The sequence below is a fragment of the Delphinapterus leucas genome, chromosome 2, assembly GCF_059928025.1.
Source record: "Delphinapterus leucas isolate spDelLeu-1000000601 "Yukka" chromosome 2, BTC_Dleu_Yukka2, whole genome shotgun sequence".
In the NCBI taxonomy this organism is placed as follows: Eukaryota; Metazoa; Chordata; class Mammalia; order Artiodactyla; family Monodontidae; genus Delphinapterus; species Delphinapterus leucas.
Genome location: NC_143130.1, coordinates 141,277,231 through 141,303,610, shown reverse-complemented (window position 1 = coordinate 141,303,610; position 26,380 = coordinate 141,277,231). Strand labels below are relative to the sequence as shown.

Sequence of the window (26,380 nt, the reverse complement as noted above, 5' to 3'; positions counted from 1 at the left end):
TTTAGGTCACCACAGAGCACTGAGTAGAGTTCCCTGTGCTATAAAGTAGGTTCTCATTAGTTGTCTATTTTATATATAGTAGTGTATATATGTCAATCCCAATCTCCCAATTCATCCCAACCCCTCTTCCCCCTCCCACGGTATCCATATGTCCATTCTCTATGTCTGTGTCTCTATTTCTTATAGCAGAATAATTTTGTTTTCATTTTTTTGAGAATAAAATAAGCAAAGTTGCTATATAAACTCATTGCCTTTAAATATACTATCCGAAATTAAAACAATCTAAAAGCGTAATAAAAATAAAGCTCATTCAGATTTTGAAAGCTCTGTAAATGGAATGGCCTTGGCCATTAGGTACCGCAGAGAAAAAGTATCCTAAGAGACTAAAAATCTAGTCTTAGCTTTGCACTACCCAGAGATGTGACTCTGAGTACAGAAGCATTTCCTTCTTTGGCCTCTACTGTAGTGAACTCATGACAGTTCACTCTCCCGTAAAAGAGGAGAGCTGCTAAGGATTTTTCCCAGTTCTTGCAGCCTCTTTAGAAACATATATTTTTTTTAATATTTGATAAATAACTGAACTTAAAGCAACGCACACAACTGTCTTGCCCCAGAGAACGCTTCCCCCTAGTCTCCCTTATAACATTTAAATGGCAATTTTGTACCTCAGATATAACCCTGGGAGCAACTTTTTAGTAACCCTGCACACGACATCCAATCCATCAAATATTCTCTATTTTATGCTATCAAAATTATATTCATAATTTGACCACTTTCTCAGCAACTACACTGTTACCATCTTAGTATAAGCCACTACCATCTTAACTAAGACAGCTGCAAGTTTTCTTGTTTTCTCTCCACCATCCATTCTCCTATAACAGACCTTTCTAAATGTAAGTCACATGACACACCTTTGTTCAAAATTCTATGACATCTTCTTCACAGTAAAATCCTAAGTCTTGACCATCATCTAAAAAAAAAACCTTACATGGTCTAACTGGGCCCAGCCTGCCTTCTTATATAAAAACCTGCTACCACTCTGACCTCATCTCCTGCTATTCCCCAATTCACACTGCTCCAGGCACTGGACTCCTTTCTCATCCTCATACACATGCCCATCTCAGGGCCACTGTACTTAAGAGTTCCTCTGCCTATCCCCATTATTATCACGTGATTAGCTTCTCTGCTTAATTCATGTCTGTTCAAATATCATCCTACAAAAGATTCCACCCTGACCTATGTAAAAATAGCGCTCTACACCAATCACTACATATCCCTTTATCCTGAAGTATTTGTCTTTTGAAGACAAATACCGCAGGATAAAGTATTTTGATACTGCCATCTAACACATTCATCAGTGTATTTATATTGTTCATTTCACCGCAATATAATGTAAGCTTCATGACAGTGGGTGCTTTCTCTGTTTTGCTCACTGTTGTTTTTTTAGTACCTAGAAGAGTAACTGACACACAGGAGGTGCTTCATAATCGAATGAGTGCTAATCAAATGAATAACAAAAGTAAAAAAAAAACTGCTGAATAATCATTTTCTCAATTAACATGAGCTAAATACTATGAGGTTTTGTTTCCCAACAGAAACAATTACATATAGATATACAGAGTCAATTGAATTTTATAGCGATTTGGGAGGAACTGAGCAAATTCCAATAATAAACGGAACTTCCTTTTTTAGGGTCCTGCAGAAATCTGAATTAAAACTATATTTCATTGTCATAATTTATAGTTATAATTTTATTACTAAACTAAATAATTTAGTTTATTTAGTGCTGATTTTCTGAGATTAATTTTGGAATATACATATTTTTTAATTAATACTATGATTGAATACTTTTAAAGTCCTTACTACAAACGACTATTCTGGAATCAACTGCATAATTACATTTCCTCAGTGACCCTGTAATCTCGTGAGCATTTACTCTAGACTAAACAGCCTCATTCAGCTGCCCTGTGTCTGACGGTCGATGAAAGAAGCTTGTTTGACAACTGCTTCAAGCAGAAACATATTTTTTTCCATGACTGTAAAAAAAGATTTAAAACTTACCAGACTAGTGCCAGACTAGAAGATTAAGCAAAGGATTCATGATAGATGTGAGTTCATTTCTTTCTAATTCAAATGCCAGCAAAAACAGATACTAAAGACATTTTGCTGTCATAGCTATAAAAAAAGCTAATTTAGTAATACTTTCATAATTACAACAAAGTATATATCATATATTATATACACATACATATTGCAATTTTTGTGAGTTTTGTACTTCTCCGTATTCTTTGATTTTCTGGTGCCCCTGAGAATTTTTCCAAAACTAATGTATAAACTTAAGTGTACAGGATTCAAAACAAACATAAAACAAAACAAACACCTTTTCTCCATTCTTAGACAATCCATGTATAAGTCAATAGGTAAAGACTTTGACCAAAAAATAGAAATTCTACAACACGATTTTAAAAAAATACTTCAACATAAAAGAAAAATCACTTAATCAACCAACATGATACTTAATGATGAAACACTTGAAGGATTCAACAACAACAAAAAAAATGAGACACAAGAAACTGCAATTATCAAAACTGTATAACACCAAGTTAAGAAGTTATAGCCAAATGCAATAAAATATGAAACTGAAATCAGAGACAGAGCATTTAAAAGAAAAAAATTGTTTTTTCAGGTGACTGGCTTCCAGATAAAACCCCAGATAGTCACCTTAAAAAACAAAATTATCAGTAAAACAGCTATATACAAAATGAAAATATATTTAACCAAGAACCAGTAAGAAAGTATAATGAAAACAATTTTATAACAGCATCATAAGTACGATGTAACAAAAATTAATTTACAAGAAATGTGTCAGATATATGAAAACTTAATAAATTTTAAAAGTCCACTCTTTCCGTATCGGTTTATAAGTTTAAAGCAATTCCAAATAAAATACCCAAAAAACGGGTGCTTGGTTGTATCTAGCGGGTAATAGGGATGGCCGTGTCTTAGTTGTTAAGGTGTTTTGGTTTGCTTTGTTTGATTACTTGTTTCATAATATTCTATAATGAAAATTTTCAAACGTACAGAAAACTTGAAAGAACTGTAGGGTGCTTTGTTGCTTTGGCCAACAAAGTTTACTTGGAAGAACATATGTATAAAAATGCTAAGAACACTTTGAAAAAGGTAAGTAGCAAAGGAAGACTTGCCCCACTCTGGTAGGCAGAATTCTGGGATGGCCCCCAAGATTCCCACCCCCTTGTGTGCAGCCCTGCATGATTTTGTCCCCATGGATATGATGGATTTCAATCCTTAGATTATATTGTATCACAAGAGGGATTTTGCAAACGTAATTAAGATCTCGAATTGGTTGATTATAAGTTAATAAAAAGGGAAATTATCTAAGTGGGCCAAACTTAAACAAGTAGGACCCCTTAAAAAAGGAAGAGATTTTCTCCTGTTAGCACTGAAGAAGATGGAAGCCACTGTGAGTTCTACACTGGCAAGAAACCTAATTCTACCAATAATATGAATGAGCTTGAAAGACAGCCCCCCAGACCTTGCTTACATGGACCCACAGCACCTGCTGACACTTTGATCACAGCCACATGCAATCTGAGTATACGATCCAAGTAACCCATGCCCAGACTCATAATCCACAGACACTGATAATAAATGAGATAAAATGGATGTTGTTTTAAGCCACTTAAATCTGTGGTAATTTGATACACAGCAATAGAAAATAAATATACAACTTAATACTAAAACATATCATGAATTTAAATGAATAATAACGTGATATGGCTAAAAAACGGAAACATAGATTATTGGAAAAGAAAGGTCAGCGGACCAAAGCCCTAGTATGTTAATCTAAAACATGAATGGAAAAAAGAAGGACTACTGAATAAATTATTCTGGGCCAACTGATTTACTAGTTGAAAAAAACAGAGTAAAGATTCTTTTATAGCTCCTTACAAATAAATAAATTCCAGATGGATTAAGTGATTACATGTAAATATCAAAGCTACCTAAAAATTAGAATATAAATAAATATATATAAAGTTTTGTGCTGGTTTAGGACTTCTTAAGTAGAAGAGCAATGGAAAATTAGCTGGACATCATTAATATATTTTACTGCTCAAAGATTAAACCTACTTCACATAAAGCAACCCAAGTGTCCATCAACAGATGGATAAAGATGTGGTGTGTTTATACACACACACACACACACACTGGAATGTTACTCAACCATAAAAAAGAATGAAATCCTGCCATTTGCAACAATGTGGATGAACCTAGAGAGTATTATGCTTAGTGAAATAAGTCAGACAGAGAAAGACAAAAGCTGTTATTAACAGAGCTTTGGAATCTAAAAAATAAAACAAATGAATGTACATAACAAAACAGAAACAGACTCACAGATATAGAAAACAAACTAGTGGTTACGAACAGGGAGAGGGAAGAGCAAGGGGCAAGATAGGGGTATGGGATTAAGAGATGCAAGCTACTATGTATAAAAGAGAAAAGGAACAAGGATATACTGTACAGCAAAGGGAAACATAGCCATTATTTTGTAATAACCTTAAAGGGAATATAGTCTATAAAAATACTGAATCACTATGCTGTAACCTGAAACTAATATAATATTGTAAATCAACTACATTTCAATTAAAACAAAAATAGGCACAAAGTCAATCAGGGCCATAAAAAGTCAAAAAAGAAAAACATAAGGTATCAAATGTTAATAGTCTTACTATATGGCTGACATATAAATAAGGAAAAATGCTACTCCAATAGAAAGGGAATAAGGGGCATAAACAGACAATTCATGCATAGGGAGGAAAAGAGGGAAAGAAATTACTGAGGGGACTGTGCCACAATTGTAAAGGTGCCTCCTAAGGAAATGGAACAGCACATGCAATGGCACAAAAATTTGTGAGACACCATGAGGTTCTTAAGAAACACCAAGTATGAGAGGACCAGGACATATGGCTACAAAGGTAGATAGGGGACAGATTATGTAGATAATGATGAGCTACTCAAGAATATTAATAATAGAGAGACATGCCCAGATTGATATATTAGAAAGTTTTCTCTGGCAAAAATGAGGAAGACTTAAGGAGGGAGACTAAGAAAGTGTTATAACAAAAAATTTTTTAGAATATGTTTCATACCTCATCTCAAATTCTTGACATAAAAAGTTCCAATTTATCAATTTTTAAGAGCAAAAGAATGATCACGAAAAGTATCTCCAGGGTTGGTATAAACCTTCCAGACTTCAGAAAATACTACAAAGCTACAGTAATCAAAACAGCATGGTATTGACACAAAACCAGACATATAGATCAATGGAACAGAATAGAGGGCCCAGAAATAAACCCACACACCTATGGCCAATTAATCTGCAACAAAAATGTCAAGAATATACAATGGAGAAAAGACAGTCTCTTAAGTGAGTGGTGTTGGGAAACCTAGACAGCTAAATGTAAATCAATGAGATTATAACACTCCCTCAAACTATATACAAAAATAAACTCAAAATGGTTTAAAGACCTAAATGTAAGACATGACACCATAAAAATCCTAGAAGAGAACATAGACAAAACATTATTGACACAAATCATAGCAGTATTTTCTTAGATCAGTCTCCCAAAGCAAAAGAAATAAGCAAAAATAAACAAATGGGATGTAATCAAACTTAAAAGCTTTTGCACAGTAAAGGAAGCCATAAACAAAACAAAAGACAACCTACAGAATGGGAGAAAATATTTGCAAATGATGCAACTAACAAGGGGTTAATATCCAAAATATACAAACAGCTCACACAACTCATTATCAAAAAAACAAACAACCTAATCAAAAAACAGACAGAAGACCTAAAGAGACATTTCTCCAAAGACATACGGATGGCCAACAGTCACATGAAAAGATGCTCAACATTGCTAATTATTAGAGAAATGCAAATCAAAACCACAATGAGGTATCACCTCACACAGGCCAGAATGACTATCATCAGAAAAGTCTACAAATAATAAATGCTGGAGAGGGTGTGGAGAAAAGGGAACCCTCCTACGCTGTTGGTTGGAATGTAAGTTGGAGCAGCCACCATGGAAAATAATACGGAGGTTCCTTAAAAAGCTAAAAAATAGAGCTACCATATGATCCAGCAATCCCACTCCTAAGGATCTATCCACACACACAATGGAATATTACTCAGCCATAAAAAAGAATGAAATATTGCCATTTGCAGCAACATGGATGGACCTAGAGAATATCATGCTAAGGTGAAATAAGTCAGACAAAGACAAATATTATATGATATTACTTATACATGTAATCTAAAAAATAATACAAATGAATCTACAGACAAAACAGAAACAGACTCACAGACATAGAAAACATACTTATGGTTACCAAAGGGGAAAGAGGGGGGGAAGGATAAATTAGGAATATGGGATTAACAGGCACAAACTACTATACATAAAATGGATAAGCAACAAGGATTTACTCTACAGCACAGGGAATTATATTTGATATCTTATAATAACCCATAACGGAAAATAATCTGAAAAATACTTATATATAACTGAATCACTTTGCTGTACACCTAAAACTAATGGAAGGAAGGAAGGGAGGGAGGGAAAGAATCTCCAGGGTTACTGTGAAGGTGGATCTTCTATTTTAGGGGAACTATATCTTATCCTATTCCCTCAAGAATGAACATTTTAATTGTTTTGCCAATAACAGTAATGGATTCGTAACAGGTCAGTTACTTCTGTTCAGCAATTTGATTTTTATCAGTGTAGACTACAGCCACACAAGAAAACAAAACTGATAGGTGCTGATGAAGATCAAATAAGAAACCTTCTAACTATCATCAGGTTCTACTATTATTACAACCACAATTTTTTTCACAAGTGATTTCATAATAATAGCTAAATAATCTTATCAACTGGTTAGGAAGGACTCTAGATAGTAAACTATCACAGTTTAAGTCTATTTTTTAAAGCTCTCATAGTTGATAGCACAGGACTTACATCAGTTATGTTAACAGGAGAGACAGAAATGAATGTGTGCACTTGGCTACGACACTCTACCACAAAGAAACATACAAAAATGTTCTATAGAAATGAATTAAAATTTTATTCTACAGAAATCTGGTAGCAAATGGTTTCATTTAAATTCAAAAATAAGTAAAAGTGAAAAATATACATGTTAAAGATTATAGCTTATAACAGTTGTTCCTTATTTCTGGAATAGGTTCATGAATGAAAAGTTCATATTAAATAAATCACATATTTTTAAAACAGTAGTGATATTTGACTAAATAATTTGAAATTGATGAATAAAATTGATAATCCTTGTAAATTCTATTAGTTAAGGGAAATACTTTTCTTTGGGTGGGAAGTAGTAAAATATTAACTAGAAAGCCAGTTGGTTATTAAAAAGACACTCTCACAGTGCCAATCAATGAGACCTTACTAAACTAACCACTAAAGCTGCAGTCTGGGGAATTTCAATTAGCAGTTAAGTTTTCCCAATGCTTGCTCCCACTGGCACAGAGTTAATAAAACGTGTTTACATATTTCCTTGAGCAAACCAGAAAAGTACTGCCAGTGCAATTTGAACTATAATTATATATTCATAATACCCTCCTGAATGAGAAATTCTCATTTATTCTTCATCTACTTCTAAAGTTTAACTAACTTTAGAAAAGATTCCAGTAAAAATCACCTAAAATCTCATGGCAATGTACTTCTGATTTTGTCCTTTATCTAAGTTATACATGAGGACAAAAAAGTAGTTCTTTGGAGACACAATGCCTCCTAAGACCTTATGCCACATACTCCCAAAATTATATAATTAAAATTATTTTGAAAGTGCCTGCATTCATAGTTTTGCACCAACTAAAGTGAAGCTACAAAGTGTAGTATTCTTAACTTCTTCATTTCATACAGATTTCAAAGCAAATATAAGAAAATGAAAATAAGGTAATGTATTCTCTATTTGCCTCTAGAGAAACTGAACTTGTTTCCTCTGTAGGATAAAATAACACAAAATGGAAAATTTGTTGTAACAGGAAAAGAAAAGAGAGAGGAGTAGAAGCTAGAGTTTTATGGAAGGGGGAGAGCCCGTTAAAAAGATTAACTGGGGCTTATTAGATGTAATCTTCTAACAAAAATTTGGACAACCCTTAGAACAGATGTGTAACTACTATACCTTAAGTCAACTAAAGTTTATATTCCTGTACCTTAAGAGTAGCACCTTTGTAGATACCAAATTATTCTTTGAAAAGTCACTTCACAGAGTAACTTCTTCAGTTTCTTTCTAAATGTTTCTGAAAATTAGATTATGTAAAAATACATTTTTAAATCTAAAATAATTTCTAAAAAGGAAGAAAGCAATATAGCTTCAAATAATAATTCCAGAAAAGAAAATGAACTAGTAAAGTAAGAAATCTACTTAGGATTTATTTTGGCAAATGTTTAAGTATGAAGTCATAACATGTCACCAAAGAGGCCACCTGAGCTAATTCATCCTGGCTCCCAAAAAGAAACTGTGTAGAATTCAATCCCTTACGGAACTTCCCTTATGGCACAGTGGTTAAGACTCTGCACTCCCAATGCAGGAGGCCCAGGTTCAATCCCTGGTCAGGGAACTGGATCCCACATGCACACCGCAACTAGGAGTTCACATGCCACAGCTGGGGAGCCCACCTACCGCAACTAAGACCCAGGCAACAAAATAAACAAATAAATAAAATATTATTTTAAAAAAAGAATTCAATCCCTTTCTTAAGATACAAGGCTGATGAGAAGGAAGGTGTGAGACACATTCTATTTTGGTAGATACTTCTACATCAAGAAGAAGTCAATGTTTCTTTAGCAATTCTGACATCACTATGGATGACCTAGAAATTCTTCCCCTACTTAGCCACAGAAGCTAAAAGAAACTTATAATCAAGGTCCATTGCTTGAAATACATACAAACTCATAATCAGAACAATTTGTCTTCTTAAATGTTGTGGATACAGAATATATTGTACAGTCTTTGTTGAGAGAGACAAAAGTATACTTCTAGAATTCTGGAACTAACTATATTTTAAATAGTCAATAATTAATGAAAGCCCCCCAACCACTAAAACAAAACAAAATAAAACCATGATCCAGCATCCTTTATTTAGGATCAAATAAGATTTTAGATATGAAAAACTTGGGGAAAGTACAAACACTATAGTTATACCTTATGTAAATTGTGCTTACCCTACATTGTTTTTTTATAAATTTACTTACTTACTTATTTACTTATTTATTTATTTTTGGCTGCATTGGGTCTTTATTGCTGTGTGTGGGCCTTCTCTAGTTGCGGCGAGCAGGGGCTACTCTTCGTTGCAGTGCGCAGGCTTCTCATTGCAGTGGCTTCTCGTTGCGGAGCACGGGCTCTGGGTGCACGGGCTTCAGTAGTTGTGGCTCGCGGGCTCAGTAGCTGTGGCACACAGGCTCAGTAGTTGTGGCTTGCGGGCTCTAGAGCACAGGCTCAGTAGCTGTGGCACACGGACTTAGTTATTCCGCGGCATGTGGGATCTTCCGGACCAGGGCTCAAACCCATGTCTCCTGCACTGGCAGGCCGATTCTTAACCACTGTGCCACCAGGGAAGCCCTACCCTACATTTTAAAATTCAAACCACAATAGTAAAGACAGAAGTAAAACAAAAAGGGCTCCAAACAATCAAAAGTGTTGCCAAAGCTTATTCAATTTTAAAATTTTACTCAAAACAAGAAAAAAAGAAAACAGTCAATCAAGCTACTCTATTTTACAGAGACTTCTAACAGGGTTAGCTAAATATTAACATACAAATATACAGCAGCAGCACCACAGCAGATTAAAAGAGGAAGATGAGGAGGGTATTCCATTGAGTAGACCAAGTAAAAATCAGCAAAAATTGAACATGCATGAGGAAATGAACTATTAAAAAAACAGCCAAGACTCAGCTGCTGGGGTAGGGCAAAGGTTGGGTGCCACTAGAGGAGGAGTAAAAAAACCTACTGCCACCCTCCCCAACCCTGTACTGACACAGAATAAAGCCTTCAATCACTGAGGAAAGGCAGGAAACCCACTCTTACCTAAACTAACATAATGATGCGAAGCAGAGGTTGAAAGAAGGGCAGGAAACTGTCTTATACCCAAGACTTCCCATCCCCACCATCACAAGGCAGAGCTCACCTGTGGGGTTGGGAGAGGATAGCAAACTCAACTGCATCCTGAAATAGGAGACAGAAGTTGTTTGCCTCTGGGGAAGAGAAAGGTACACTGAGAAAGCACCACTCTGACGCTCTGGCACACAGACCTCCTGAAACAAAAATCAGAACAGGAGAACTAAGAAACCCCCTTGCTCCTACCACAAGACTCATTCCAAGTAAAAAGCAAGAGGAGTCTATCGCTGAGGAGGGACACTGAGAGAGAGAACCCCTTTCTGGCTCAAGCTTACAGAGTCTGCTGAAAGCTGAGGGTGGAGCAAGAAGACTAAGAAAAACCCTCCAGCACTCCAGGCCTCATACTAGGTACAAAGTGGCAACAGGTCCTGGCTGGAAGAATCTGAAGCCTGTGATAGAGCAACAACAACCAAACTGAGATCAAACTACAGACTTGATACTCAACTCCTTACACTAATGGCCTAACAGAAAAAGGGACATAAATATTGCTGGCCATAAATATTATTTATCTCAGTCTCTACTGTTCTGTTGTACAATATTCAAAGAAAATTACAATAAACACAAGAAAGCAGGAAAAACAAATCTACTATTAAGGTATAAAATAGTCAATAGAATCAGACCCAGAGATGTTAGAACAATCAAAGAGGCACCTGAAAATAACATGGTTACTAAGCTGAAGGATCTAGTGGAAAAAGTGGATAATATGTGAAAACTGACAGGGAATTTCAACAAAAAGATGGAAATTACAAAAAGGAGTGAAATGGAAATGCTAGAAATGACAACTGCAATACCAGAAAGAGTTCCTTTGATGAGCTTATCAGCAAAAGGGACATAGAAGAAGAATAAGTGAACTGTAAAGAAAGGACAAGAAGAATTATCCAAACTTATGAAACACAAAACTCAAGAAAAGATTGAAAAACACAAAATAGAGCATCAAAGAACTGTAAAACAACATCAGAAGGTCTTACCTATGTGAAATCAGAGTCTCAGAATGAAAACATAGAGAAAATGGGGCAGAAGAAATCTGTGAAGAGATACTGGCTGAGTTATTTACAAAATAAAAACAAATTATAGTCCCAAGATTTCAGAGAAACTTTTAAAGCTCAGAGAAACTATATCTTCATATATAATGTCACGTTATTAGAGAAAATATACAGTAAAATCTTGCTTTTTTAATCCAATCTGGCAATTTCTGCCTACTATTTGGAGTATTTAGACCTGTTCTATCAAACATGGTAGCCACTAACCATATGTGGTTATTTAAATTAAACTGAATAAAATTTAATATACAATTCTTCAGTTACACTAGGCATATTCAAATGCTCAGGAGAAGCATGCAACTAGTGGCTACTATACTGAACAGCACAGACACAGAATTCCCATTTCAGAAAGCTTTATTGGATAGTGCTTGTTTAGAACAATGTAATCACTGATATAGTTAACATTAAATCTACCACCATGCTATTTCTTTCCTAATTATACCATCTCTTCATTTTTTGCCTCCCTTTTCCTGCCCTCCTTTTCACTAATGGAGTATTTTTAAGGATCTCATTATTTACTCTGTTGCTTGCTTACTGTCTGTCCCTCTTTGTTTTACATTTTTAGTTGTTGCTCTAGGATTTATACTAAATATCTCCAAATACTATTATACCTCTTCATGCATAGTGTAGGAACAGTACAACAGCCAAGTTTTTCCCTCTTCCTATCCTTTGTACTAACAGTTGTACAGTTTATTTTTGTGTTCTTATTATTCATGGCCATTTCCATAACCTTTCAAATGTAATTTTTTAAACAAATTTATTTATTTTATTTCTTTATTTTTGGCTGTGTTGGGTCTTCGTTGCTGTGCATGGGCTTTCTCTAGTTGTGGCAAGTGGGGGCTACTCTTCATTGCAGTGCACGGGCTTTCGCTGCGGTGGCTTCTCTTGCTGTGGAGCAGCATGGGCTCTGGGCGCATGGGCTTCAGTAGTTGTGGCTCGCAGGCTCTAGAGCACAAACTCAGTAGTTGTGGTGCACAGACTTAGTTGCTCCGTGGGATCTTCCCGGATCAGGGCTCGAACCCGTGTTCCCTGCATTGGCAGGTGGATTCTTAACCACTGTGCCACCAGGGAAGCCCTCAAACGTAATTTTAATAACAAAATTATTAGAAAAACCAACTGTAACAGAGGAGTACTTTCAACACTCTGTCCTCACTAATATTAAAAGTAAAGATTATAAGAAAATTTATTTGAAAGATACAGAATTCTGGCCCCTGCTAACCCAGGAAGAAATAAGAAATCAATGTCTATATCACTTATACCTTTTTACATAAAACCCAATATTGTCTCTCTTTTCAAGCTTCAATTTTAACATTCAGGCCAATTATTTGATAAATTTGTTATCTAAAACTCAAAAGGGGTTTTAGGTTTTTTTTCACTTCCCCACGGCTTCATGCTTGGAGGCTGCAGGACTTTTAAGAGAATACAAAACTAAAGAAAATCTTAAGATCTACCAAAAAGCAGATAAGTGAATTATCTATAATTTTCACAGTAATTTGAACCTGGAGCCTCCACACTCATATGTAAAATACTATACTTTATGTTCAAGATTGCAGTTTGGGTTTTGAAGATGCCTGTAGCGTTTATTATCTGTTTCACCTACCTTATTTTTGCTGTTGGGGACTTTTTTTTCATTACTTTTTTATTACTTGGTTTCACCATATCCATCGCTTTCTTTTCACATTGTATTTTTTTTTAGTCTTTTTTAAAAATTTTTTAAATTTAATTTTATATATTTTTTTGTACAGCAGGTTCTTCTTAGTCATCAATTTCATACACATGTCAACCCCAATCGCCCAATTCAGCACACCATCATCCCACCCCACCGCGGCTTTCCCCCTTGTTGTGCATACGTTTGTTTTCTACGTCTGTGTCTCAACTTCTGCCCTGCAAACCGGTTCATCTGTACCACTTTTCTAGGTTCCACATACATGTGTTAATATACGATATTTGTTTTTCTCTTTCTGACTTACTTCACTCCGTATGACAGTCTCTAGATCCATCAACGGCTCAACAAATGACTCAATTTCGTCCTTTTTATGGCTGAGTAATATTCCATAGTATATATGTACCACAACTTCTTTATCCATTCGTCTGTCGATGTTGCCTCCATGACCTAGCTATTGTAAACAGTGCTGCAATGAACATTGGGGTCCATGTGTCTTCTTGAATTATGGTTTTCTCTGGATATATGCCCAGTAGTGGGATTGCTGGATCATAAGGTAATTCTATTTTTAGTTTTTTAAGGAACCTCCATACTGTTCTCCATAGTGGAGAACAATTTACATTCACACCAACAGTGCAAGAGAGTTCCCTTTCTCCACACCCTCTCCAGCATTTGTTGTTTGTAGATTTTCTGATGACGCCCATTCTAACTGGTGTGAGGTGATACCTCATTGTAGTTTTGATTTGCATTTCTCTAACAATTAGTGATGTTGAGCAGCTATTCATGTGCTTCTTGGCCACCTGTATGTCTTCTTTGGAGAAATGTCTATTTAGGTCTTCTGCCCATTTTTGGATTGGGTTGTTTCTTTCTTTAATATTGAGCTACACGAGCTGTTTATATATTTTGGAGATTAATCCTTTCTCTGTTGATTCATTTGCAAATATTTTCTCCCATTCTGAGGGTTGTCTTTCGTCTTGTTTATGGTTTCCTTTGCTGTGCAAAAGCTTTGAAGTTTCATTAGGTCCGATTTGTTTATTTCTGTTTTTATTTCCATTACTCTAGGAGATGGATCAAAAAAGATCTTGCTGTGATTTATGTCAAAGAGTGTTCTTCCTATGTTTTCCTCTAAGAGTTTTATAGTGTCCGGTCATATATTTAGGTCTTGAATCCATTTTGAGTTTAGTTTTGTGTATGGTGTTAGGGAGTGTTCTAATTTCATTCTTTTATATGGAGCTGTCCAGTTTTCCCAGCACCACTTATTGAAGAGACTGTCTTTTCTCCATTATATATCCTTGTCTCCTTTGTCATAGATTAGTTGATCATAGATGCGTGGGTTGATCTCTGGGCTTTCTAACTTGTTCCATTGATCTACATTTCTGTTTTTGTGCCAGTACCATACTGTCTTGATTACTGTAGCTTTGTAGTATAGTCTGAAGTCAGGGAGTCTGATTCCTCCAGCTCCATTTTTTTCCCTAAAGACTGCTTTAGCTATTCGGGGTCTTTTGTGTCTCCATACGAATGTTAAGATTTTTTTGTTCTATTTCCATAAAAAATGTCATGGGTAATTTGATAGGGATTGCATTGAATCTGTAGATTGCTTTGGGTAGTATAGTCATTTTCACAATATTGATTCTTCCAATCCAAGAACATGGTATATCTCTCCATCTGTTGGTATCATCTTTAATTTCTTTCAGCAGTGTCTTATAGTTTTCTGCATACAGGTCTTTTGTCTCCCTAGGTAGGTTTATTACTAGGTATTCTATTCTTTTTGTTGCAATGGTAAATGGGAGTGTTTCCTTAATTTCTCTTTCAGACTTTCATTATTAGTGTAGAGGAATGCAAGAGAGTGCATTAATTTTGTATCCTGCAACTTTACCAAATTCATTGATTAGCTCTAACAGTTTTCTGGTGGCATCTTTAGGATTCCCTATGTATAGTGTCATGTCATCTGCAAACAGTGACAGTTTTACTTCTTTTCCAATTTGTATTCCTTTTATTTCTTTTTCCTCTCTGATTGCTGTGGCTAGGACTTCCAAAACTATGTTGAATAACAATGGTGAGAGTGGACATCCTTGTCTCGTTCCTGATCTTAGAGGAAATGCTTTCAGTTTTTCACCATTGAGAATGATGCTGGCTGTGGGTTTGTCGTATATGGTCTTTATTATGTTGAGGTAGGTTCCCTATATGCCCACTTTCTGAAGAGTTTTTATCATAAATGGGTGTTGAATTTTGTCAAAAGCTTTTTCTGCATCTATTGAGATGATCATATGGTTTTTATTCTTCAATTTGTTAATATGGCATATCACATTGATTGATTTGTGTATATTGAAGAATCTTTGCATCCCTGGGAAAATTCCCACTTGATCATGGTGTATGATCCTTTTAATGTGTTGTTGGATTCTGTCTGCTAGTATTTTGTTGAGGATTGTTGCATCTATATTCATCAGTGATACTGGTTTGTAATTTTCTTTTTTTGTAGTATCTTTGTCTGGTTTCAGTATCACGGTGACGGTGGCCTCATAGAATGAGTTTGGGAGTATTCCTTCCTCTGCAATTTTTGGAAGAGTTTGAGAAGGACAGGTGTTAGCTCTTCTCTAAATGTTTGATAGAATTCACCTTTGAAGCCATCTGGTCCTGGACTTTTGTTTGTTGGAAGATTTTTCATCAGTTTCAATTTCATTACTTGTGATTGGTCTGTTCATATTTTCTATTTCCTCCTGGCTCAGTCTTGGAAGGTTATTCCTTTCTAAGAATTTGTCCATTTCTTCCAGGTTGTCCATTTTGTTGGCATAGAGCTCCTTGTAGTAGTCTCTTAGGATGCTTTGTATTTCTGCGGTGTCTGTTGTAACTTCTCCTTTTTCATTTCTAATTTTATTGAATTGAGTCCTCTCCCCCTTTTTCTTGATGAGTCTGGCTAATGGTTTATCAATTTTGTTTATCTTCTCAAAGAACAAGCTTTTAGTTTTATTGATCATTGCTATTGTTTGTTTCTATTTCATTTACTTCTGCTCTGATCTTTATGATTTCTTTCCTTCTGCTAACTTTGGGTTTTGTTGTTCTTCTTTCTCTAGTTCCTTTAGGTGTAAGGTTAGATTGTTTGAGATTTTTCTTGTTTCTTGAGGTAGGCTTGTATAGCTATAAGCTTCCCTCTTAGAACTGCTTTTGCTGCATCCCATAGGTTTTGGATCGTCATGTTTTTATTGTCATTTGTCTCTAGGTATTTTTTGATTTCCTCTTTGATTTCTTCAGTGATCAGTTGCTTATTTAGTAATGTATTGTTCAGCCTCCATGTGTTTGTGTTTTTTACATTTTTTTCCCTGTAATTCATTTCTAATCTCATAGCATTGTGGTCAGAAAAGATGCTTGATATGATTTCAATTTCCTCAAATTTACTGAGGCTTGATTTGTGACCCAAGATGTGATCTCTCCTGGAGAATGTTCTGTGTGCATTTGAGAAGAAAGTGTAATCTGCTGGTTTTCGATGGAATGTCCTATAAATATCAATTAAATCTATATGGTCTATTGTGTCATTTAAAGCTTCTGTTTTCTTATTTATTTTTATTTTGGATGATCTGTCCATTGGTGTAAGTGAGGTGTTAAAGTCTCCCACTATTATTGTGTTACTGTCGATTTCCTCTTTTATAGCTGTTAGCAGTTGCCTTATGTATTGAGGTGCTCCTATGTTGGGTGCATATATATTTATAATTGTTATATCTTCTTCTTGGAGTGATCCCTTGATCATTATGTAGTGTCCTTCCTTGTCTCTTGTAACATTCTTTATTTTAAAGTCTATTATATCTGATATGAGTATTGCTACTCCAGCTTTCTTTTGATTTCCATTTGCATGGAGTATCTTTTTCCATCCCCTCACTTTCAGTCTGTATGTGTCCCTAGGTCTGAAGTGGGTCTCTTGTAGACAGCATATATATATATGGGTCTTGTTTTTCTATCCATTCAGCAAGGCTGTGTCTTTTGGTTGGAGCATTTAATCCATTCACGTTTAAGGTAATTATTGATATGTATGCTCCTATGACCATTTTCTTCATTGTTTTGGGTTTGTTTTTGTATGTCCTTTTTTTCTCTTGTGTTTCCCACTTAGGGAAGTTCCTTTAGAATTTGTTGTAGAGTTGGTTTGGTGGTGCTGAATTCTCTTAGCTTTTGCTTGTCTGTAAAGCTTTTGATTTCTCCATCGAATCTGAATGAGATCCTTGCCGGGTTGAGTGATCTTGGTTGTAGGTTCTTCCCTTTCATCACTTTAAGTATATCATGCCACTCCCTTCTGGCTTGTGGAGTTTCTGCTGAGAAATCAGCTGTTAACCTTGTGGGAGTTCCCTTGTATATTATTTGTCATTTTTCCCTTGCTGCTTTCAATAATTTTTCTTTGTGTTTAATTTTTGCCAATTTGATTACTATGTGTCTCGGCGTGCTTCTCCTTGGATTTATCCTGTATGGGACTCACTGCACTTCCTGGACTTGGGTGGCTATTTCCTTTCCCGTGTTAGGGAAGTTTTCAACTATAATCTCTTCAAATATTTTCTCAGGTCCTTTCTCTCCCTCTTCTCCTTTTGGGACACCTATAATGTGAGTGTTGGTGCGTTTAATGTTGTCCCAGAGGTCTCTTAGGCTGTCTTCATTTCTTTTCATTCTTTTTTCTCTATTCTGTTCTGCAGCAGTGAATTCTACCATTCTGTCTTCCAGGTCACTTATCCATTCTTCTGCCTTAGTTATTCTGCTTTGATTCCTTCTAGTGTAGTTTTCGTTTCAGTTATTGTATTGTTCATCTCTGTTTGTTCTTTAATTATTCTAGGTCTTTGTTAAACATTTCTTGCATCTTCTCGATCTTTGCCTCCATTCTTTTTCCGAGGTCCTTGATAATCTTCACTATCATTATTCTGACTTTTTTTTCTGGAAGGTTGCCTATCTCCACTTCATTTAGTTGTTTTTCTGGGGTTTTATCTTGTTCCTTCATCTGGTACATAGCCCTCTGCCTTTTCATCTTGTCTATCTTTCTGTGAATGTGGTTTTTGTTCCACAGGCTGCAGGATTGTAGTTCTTCTTGCTTCTGCTGTCTGCCCTCTGGTGGATGAGGCTATCTAATAGGCTTGTGTAAGTTTCCTGATCCACATTATACTCTTCGTGCTATTTTATTTTGTTAAGAAACAACTGTTTCTAGATTATCTTTTCATTCAGTAGTTTAGATTAAGACACCAGATCAAGATATGATTTACTCCATCCAACAAAGTTTATATCTATACTTTCCATAAGTACACAAATACCCATTTGTTCCACTAAGACAGAATGTGATCATCTCCATCACTCACAAAAGCCATAATCCCAAGTTCATTTCCAAAATGGATGCATATATTACAGGTTTTGAGCCACTGGGCCAGCTCTACATCATACCCTTTGACAAAATATATTTTGTAGCTCATTTCTCATAAATATAATTTCACTATACAGAACAGACATTGAGTAAATCTACTCTTTTTCATGGCAATGAGTTCAACTCTATTTTCACTGGCTTACTGCTGACTAAATTAAGCCCCTATTTCTAAAAAAAATACACAGTGAGCCGAAAATGAACAGCTACTTCAGTATGGCTGGCTGCCAATGACATCCTTAAAAGGGAACTAATACAATCCAGTCTCAGTCTCAAAAGACCTAATAGGACCGTAGGAAAAATAACAGATTAACTTAGTATTAAGCACCATTCATTTCTTACAAAAGAGTAAAGTTCTGTAAACTCAAAATCTAAGAATGCTAAAGTATCAGTTAAAAATGGCAACAACCAAGTCCTAAACATCAGTTCCTCAATGAGAAGTTCTTCTGAACACTTACCCAAGTCTTCCTAGCATCTCAAGCTCAGGAACTTGTGGCCCACAAGTCTCTATTTGCAGTGGTTGATATTCATATAGAGCTTCTTCAAGCTTTTGAATGGGTGGTAATGTAATATGTTGGCCCTGTTAGAAAAATGAAGGAAAATAATACTTTTTAATATTACTTTCATATTAATACTTATTTGCAGTCATTTTAAAGATGAGCTAAATTCCTCACATTAAAAATATTACCCATTATTCATTACATTACTGAAACCCGTATTATATAATTAACACATAGTCAGTGACACATGATTTAAAGGAAGAAAACTAAATCCATAATTAAATTAAAATTTAGCCTTAAAGAGTATAGCTGTTAAATGTCAATGATAGAATTCAGGAAACATATAAGCATAGTCTATTCTCACATTTTTCTATTTTTATTATACAACTTTGACAGTTTTGGTAACCTGTGTTTTGTTGAAAGCTTTAGTTAAGGAAGGACACTAATGAAATTATTCTCTGCAAAGTTTTGCCACATAAATATCTATTCTCTTAAGTCTTTACAATGGAATTAAACTTACTTAACAAATATGTGTATCTGATGTCTACTTACACACACACACACACAAAATGAGGAATATTATGCTAAAAATTAAGTTGAATGGAATATCCATGTATTTTTCTGAAAAGAACTACTGGATAAATAAAATAAAAAGATCATACTTGATGAAAAATATACAAAATAAAATACCACTCAGCCACATAGCACCATTACACTGAGATTTATATATTTATTGTAATCTGAGCACATAATTCTAATTTTTAAAAATCCGTATTTTTTTATATAGTCTATGTTTTCTGATTCTAACTCTAAGTCTGTTATTTTTCTTGGTATAGTTCTCACCAGCTTCTCTATGTCCTAACTTTTTAATAAAAACTAGTTCTTACAGTTATTAATTCCAATGTTTTCTGGTTTATAATTTATTCCTCTTGTTACCTCCCTTAGTTTCCATTACTTAAATTACTAAGTTGGATACATAAAACATTTGTTCTCTCCATGAATTAAAAGTGATACAGTGCAACTGAGGTGGTGAGGAACGACCACTGAGGATGTTTGCATATGACTCATGGTTCTTCTCTTCAACAAGTTTAATACCATGTAGCATTATCCTAGCTAGTTTACCATCATATTAATAGCTTCTCTGACACTGTGACCTCAAAACTCCTTCAGCAAACTTGGGCAAAGGACTTGAACAGACATTTCTCCAGAGATGTACAAATGGCCAACAAGCACCAAAAAAGATGTTTAACATCACTAGTCATTAGGGAAAGGCAAATCAAAACCATGAGGATATAAAATTGCCCCTCAGTATCCCTGAGGGGTCTGGTTCCAAGTTGCCCCAGGGATACCAAAATCATGGATGCAGAAGTCCTTTATATAAAATGGCATACTAGCACAGTCAGGCCTCCCTATTCCCAGATTCCTCATGCCTGGGTTCTGCATCCATGAATTCAACCAAACCCAGACTGAATTTCATGGCTGCTTGAAGCCATGGATGTGGAACCCACAAATACAGAGGGCCCAACTGTAGCACTTAACACCCACAGCTATTTAGGATGGCTATTATCCAAAACAAAAAAAACACATAAAATAACAAGTGTTGGCAAGGATGTGGAGAAATTGGAACTCATGTCCATTGCTGATGGGAATGTAAAATGGTGCAGCTACTATGGAAAACAGACAGCAATTCCTCAAAAGATTAAATATAAAATTACCATATAAGCCAACAACTCCACTTCTGGGTATACACCCAAAAGTAGTGAAAGGAGGAACTTGAACAGATATTTGTACACCCCTACTCACAGCAGCATTACTCACAATAGCCAAAAGGTAAAAGTAACCTTGTGTCCATCGATGGATAGTGAATAGGGTATTCACACAATGGACTATTATTCAGTTTTAAAAAAGGAAAGAAATCTGATACATGCTAAAACATGGATGAATCTTGGAGACATTATGCTAAGTGAATGAAATAAGCCAGTCACAAAAGGATAAATATTGTATGATTCCAATTATATGAGGTTCTTAGAGTAGTCAAATTCATAAAGACAGAAAGCAGAATGATGACTGCCAGAGGGTGTGGGGAGGCAGGGAATGAGGCATTACTATTTAAATGAGTACAGAGTTTTAATTGGAGAAGATAAAAAAAATCCTGGAGATGGATGGTGGTGATGGATGTACACTGTGAACATACTTCAAAATAGTTAAAATGGTAACATTTATGTAATATATATTTTACCACAATTTTTTAAAATGGGTTTCAGGACTTCCCTGGTGGCACAGTGGTTAGGAATCTGCCTGCCAGTGCAGGGGACACGGGTTCGAGCCCTGGTCTGGGAAGATCCCACATGCCACAGAACAACTAAGCCCGTGCACCACAACTACTGAACCTGTGCTCTAAAGCCTGCGAGCCACAACTACTGAGCCCACACGCCACAACTAGATGAAGCCCACCCGCCTAGAGCCCGTGCTCCACAACAAGAGAAGCCTCCACAATGAGAAGCCCACGCACCTCAACAAAGAGTAGCCCCCACTTGCCGCAACTAGCGAAAGCCGTGTGCAGCAATAAAGACCCAACGCAGCCAAAAATAAAATAAATAAAAATTTTTTGAAATAATAAAAATTCTTGGTGAAAATTAAAAATGTGTCTTTAAAAAAAATTAAAATTAAAAAAATTAAAATGGTTTTAGATATTCTGATTTGCTCATTTACCTGGCTGAAATAATACACATCAAAAATGAAATAAAAGTGAGATATATGGAAAACTCCATTAACATTATTTTAACCCTTAACCTCCATATGTTTCAGAGCCTTTCTAAATAAACTTGAAACTGTCAAGCTAAATCTTGTACTACCTCTCAGTAATCCAATTTCTGAACAATGAATCTGAATACAGAGTATTACACAGGTTAAGAAGGGGCCTGCCTAAGCAGGACATTCTGAGTGGCATTTTGACATCCCTGTTTCAAAGTGTCTTCTTCATAAGTTACTAAGGTACTATATTCTCCTGTCACATTATACAAAAAGTCCAGTATTACTGTCACATTTTTAGGTTAAAAAAAAAAGAAGATAAAGGAAACTGTAAGAATTTTAAAAGGACACCTATTATATTATAGTTATCCCATAACACAGTAATGCAGATTACTTTGATTACTCCATTTTCACATTACAAATTGGAAAGCAAGACCCAGGAAAGATGATACAAAATGGATAATTCCAAGAGCTGGAATATTTTCCAAGGAAGATAACATTCAAAAAAAAGACAGGCTCTCTTAAGTCATTAACGTGGGAATGAACACATTAAAAGTAATCATTCCCTAAATAGCAACAATGATGCCCAAGTTAAAAGTTATGATGTCGGGCTCCCCTAGTGGCGCAGTGGTTGAGAGTCCGCCTGCCGATGCAGGGGACACAGGTTCGTGCCCCGGTCCAGGAAGATCCCACATGCCTCTGAGCAGCCAGGCCCATGAGCCATGGCCGTTGAGCCTGCACGTCCGGAGCCTGAGCTCCGCAACAGGAGAGGCTACAACAGTGAGAGGTCCACATACAGCAAAAAAAAAAAAAAAGTTATGATGTCATATAATCCAAAGTATTGTCTGCAAGTTTGTGGGTACATAAAAGATCATACAATAATAATAGCTAACATTATTTACTCAGTGCCAGGCACTGGTCTAAAGGCTTTTAATGCATTATTTCTTTAGTATTCACAATAGTTTTATGAGATAAATACTATCATCCCTACTTTACAAATGACGAACAGGGGCTTAGATATGTGACTTAGCAAGGTCACACTGTAGGTAATGGCAGATTGAGGATTAAAAGCCAAGGGTGTCAGATTCTAAAGCCTGTGTTCTTTTCCCCTAACTTCCTTATTTTATGGATAAAGAAACTAAGACCTCTAAAGTATAAATTTCTCCTAAGGTCACATAGTTAGAGTCTTATCTCCTAATTCCTGTCCAGTGTGGGCTCTACCATACCACACTGCCTATCAATATCCTATTTTTAGATAATATAATCACAGTTGCTCAATTTAAAAGTCTGATATTAATAAGTAAGTCCTAGATTTCTATACAAATTCTAATAATTTTGATATGGTCAAAATGCCATAGGTTCAAAAAGACAAATTTTTTTATTATAGCATTTAGAGAGAAATAAACATTACTCAGTGGTAATTCTATTTATCATGAGAATGAGAAAATAAAGTTCATAAATCATACACAACCTAGTCTTCTAATATCCAATCTTTTCCCCCCAAAACTGGTGTGAGATAGATGCCAAGTTTCTCAAATCTAAAGCTGAGGAAGAACTTACAGTACAAATCACTGACATAATTAAGATTTTTTTAAAAAATCACCAAGAGACCAGCTATCTCAACAAGAAGTCCTATGAGGAAAATGTTAGGGGTTTTTTAAGTGACTGGAGGCAAAACGGTGTTTAAAAGTTTCTGGATGCAAAATGAAAATGAAAGTGATATTTCTACACAAAACAGTAAGTGTGATATTATTCTAAATTATCAGGAAAAGAAGGATTCAGATTAAAGAAGTCACACTGTATGATGCAATAGTGATATTCAACACCTGAACTAAATTTGACTTGGCACCAAATGATATAGTACAGATTGAAGAGGGCTATAGAAAAATCAAAAGAGAGGAAAAATCAATGAAAGGTGGAAAACTGAAACAGTGCAACTTGTGCAAGACCTCAGAGGGCAGACAAAGTCTACAAAAGCAAGGCAATAAAGAAGACAACAATATCACTAGAGCAGTATGTGTGTCTTGAGACTATATGAAATAACAGGGGCAGAGAATGGATATATGGGGAAGTGGGGGCCGAAAGAGACTGAATCAGTATGGCACAGCTTACATTACAGCCAGAAAATATTCCAAGACTAATTTGAACTCATATGGTAAAAAATCAGACCCTTCAAAACAATGTCGAAACAAACCTCCATCAAATTACCAAATAAAGGATAAAATGAAAGAATGATGCCCAATATGACAAGAGAGTGTGGAGAAAGATGTTCTCATACACTGCTGATAGGAGAGCAAATAATGGAATTGCTTTCTTCATGAAAAACAATTTAGTAAACATTTAAAGTACTCATATAGCTTAACCCAATAATCCTACTTGTAAGAATTTATAAGAAAAAACAGAAATATACTAATCAAATTTTCATTCAAAAGACTGACCATCACAGTTTATAACTGTGAAAAACCAAAAGGAACATAAATGTTCAGCAATATTGGGAAAATTAAGTAAACATGAGTTTGATTGTAACAGCATGTATGCCATTTAAAATTATGTTCAAAGAGAAATTAATAAACTAGTAAGTATATAATAAGGATGATCTAAACTATTTTTTAAATCTGCATAAGAAAAAAGCTATAATAAAAGCAGCAAAATGTTAACTGTAGTAATCTCTAGGTGATGAGATTATGATTTATATTTTTATCTTTATGCAGTATTTTCTAATTGGCCAAAATGGGTATAATTTTTATAACCATAAAAAAGATAATAAAAATATACTAGGGACCATACTGAACAACACCATAGGGGAAAAATTAAAAACCATACTATATGACAACTGGCTTGGTCTCTTCAATAAGTCAGCAGCATGAGAAAGAAAAGCAAGAAATGTAGCATGAGATATGAGCTGTTCTAGAATTTAAAAGAATTAAGAGGTTTAATAAATATAACAAGAGTCATTAGCTCAGTAACAATTTAGGAAAGGAGAAAACAGTCATGAGACATTTGGGGAACAACTGATGAAATCTGAATGTGGACTGGGTATAAGATTACATTAGAGAATTTTTATTAATTTTGTTTTGTGTGATTATGGCATTATGGTTACATATAAGAATGTCCTACATCAGGGCAGGTCAGAGGGAGATGCAGGTTAAAGAATTTAAAGGTAAAATTTCACAGTAACTGAAATTTACTTCAAAATGGTTCAGAAAAAGATACATATATATGAAGCAAATTAAAGATTACTGAATCTAGACATTAGGCATATGAATATTCATTGTATGATTTTTCTACTTTGCTCTTTTTGAAATTTTTCATTATAAATAGTTTAAAAATATATCATGGAATTTTTGTTAGTCTGAAAAGAAAATACCCAAGCATTTATAGCTGAGAAAATACAATAGTGCTAAAGAAAGAAGAGCCTAGAATCAAGTAGGTCAGGTTTGTTGCTATTTTAGTAATTAGGTTTGAAGATTTGAGTAGTGACTGAGAGGAAGAGGAAAAAAAAAAGATTATAATTAAAACTGCAAGACTTGGTAGCAATCTGGAATAGCTGAGTTGAATACTAAAATGTGAAAACCAGACAGAGCTGAAGACTAACAGAAACAGGGTAATTGGGAAAGAGAAATATTGAGGAGAGAAGATTTTTTTAAAAAAAGATAGAACACAGACTGGGAGAAAATACTTGCAAATTACATGCTTTATAGAGAATCTGTATCCAGAATATATACAAAGGACTCTTATAGCTGAATAATTCTTTAAAAAAAACAAAAACCCCAATTTAAAAACGGGCAAAGATTTTAATAGACATTTCACCAAAGAAGATACACATAGGACTAATAAGCACATGAAATGATGCTCAACACCATTAACCTTTAGAAAAATGCAAATTAAAACTACAATGAAGTACTACTTCACACCCACTACAACAGCCATAATCAAAGTGTCACTGAGGATGTAGAGGGAAATTACAACCCTTAAACGTTGCTGTGAGAGTGTACAAGGGTGCGACCACTTTGAAATTAGTTTGGCAGTTTTTCTTAAATTTACAAATAAATTTACTATATGACTTAGTAATTCCACTCAAAGGTATCTACCCAAAAGAAATGAAAACACATGACCGAAAACTTTTATAAGAACAGCAGCATTACTCATGGTAGCCAAATAGTGGAAACAATCTAAATGTCCATCAACTGGTGAATGGATAAGCAAAATGAAGTATATTCATACAATATGAATATGAATTCATTCAGTTAATATTTATATGCTGAATACTATTTAGCAACAAAAAGGAATAAAATATTGATACATGCTACAACATATTAACTTCAAAAATTTTATGCTAAAAAAAAGAATTTAGGCAAAAGACTACATATTGCTTGATTCCATTTATAAGTAATGTCCAGAGAAGGTAAAACTACAGACAGAAAGTACATTAATAATCACTAGGGGCTAGAAGTGTGAATGCAAAGTGACTACACAGAAGTACAAAAATCACCAAATCATACATTTAAAATGAGTAATTTTTTATAGTAAGTAAACTATACCTCAATAAAGCTGTTTACAAAATAAAGAGTTTAAGATGGTGGTTCAAATCAAATCAACATTGCTGACTATATATGAAATATCCAAGTAGAAATATTCAGTAAAAGCAGCTAAAAATAAACCCAAGAGAAACTTTGCTATTATCATCAACAAAATGATGGACAAAGTCACAAGAAAAAATAAAATTTGGCGGAGACAAATGTATAAAGAGTGAGATCCTAGTAATGAGTCCTGAATAACACCCACATTAAGTAATTCAACTACATTTTGCTGACTTTCAAAACCATAACACAAAACTG

At 35.0% G+C, this 26,380-nt stretch overlaps 1 protein-coding gene across 7 annotated transcripts in view; it reads right to left on the bottom strand.

Annotated features, from left to right (window-relative positions):
- The window catches only part of MNAT1 (MNAT1 component of CDK activating kinase), a 230,940-nt gene that overhangs the window by 91,219 nt on the left and 113,341 nt on the right, over positions 1-26,380 (bottom strand). For 5 of the 7 annotated variants that reach the window (XR_016392185.1, XR_016392184.1, XM_089907781.1 and 2 more), the window contains exon 7: positions 18,750-18,871. Coding sequence is in view for 4 of the 7 variants with exons in the window: in XM_089907781.1 (XP_089763907.1) it covers positions 18,750-18,871 (122 nt within the window). In the remaining 3 variants the exon portion in view is untranslated. Of the gene's footprint in view, positions 1-8,576; positions 10,346-18,749; positions 18,872-26,380 lie in introns of those variants that run through there. The other 2 variants (XM_022570436.3, XM_022570440.2) reach the window with 2 other exon arrangements.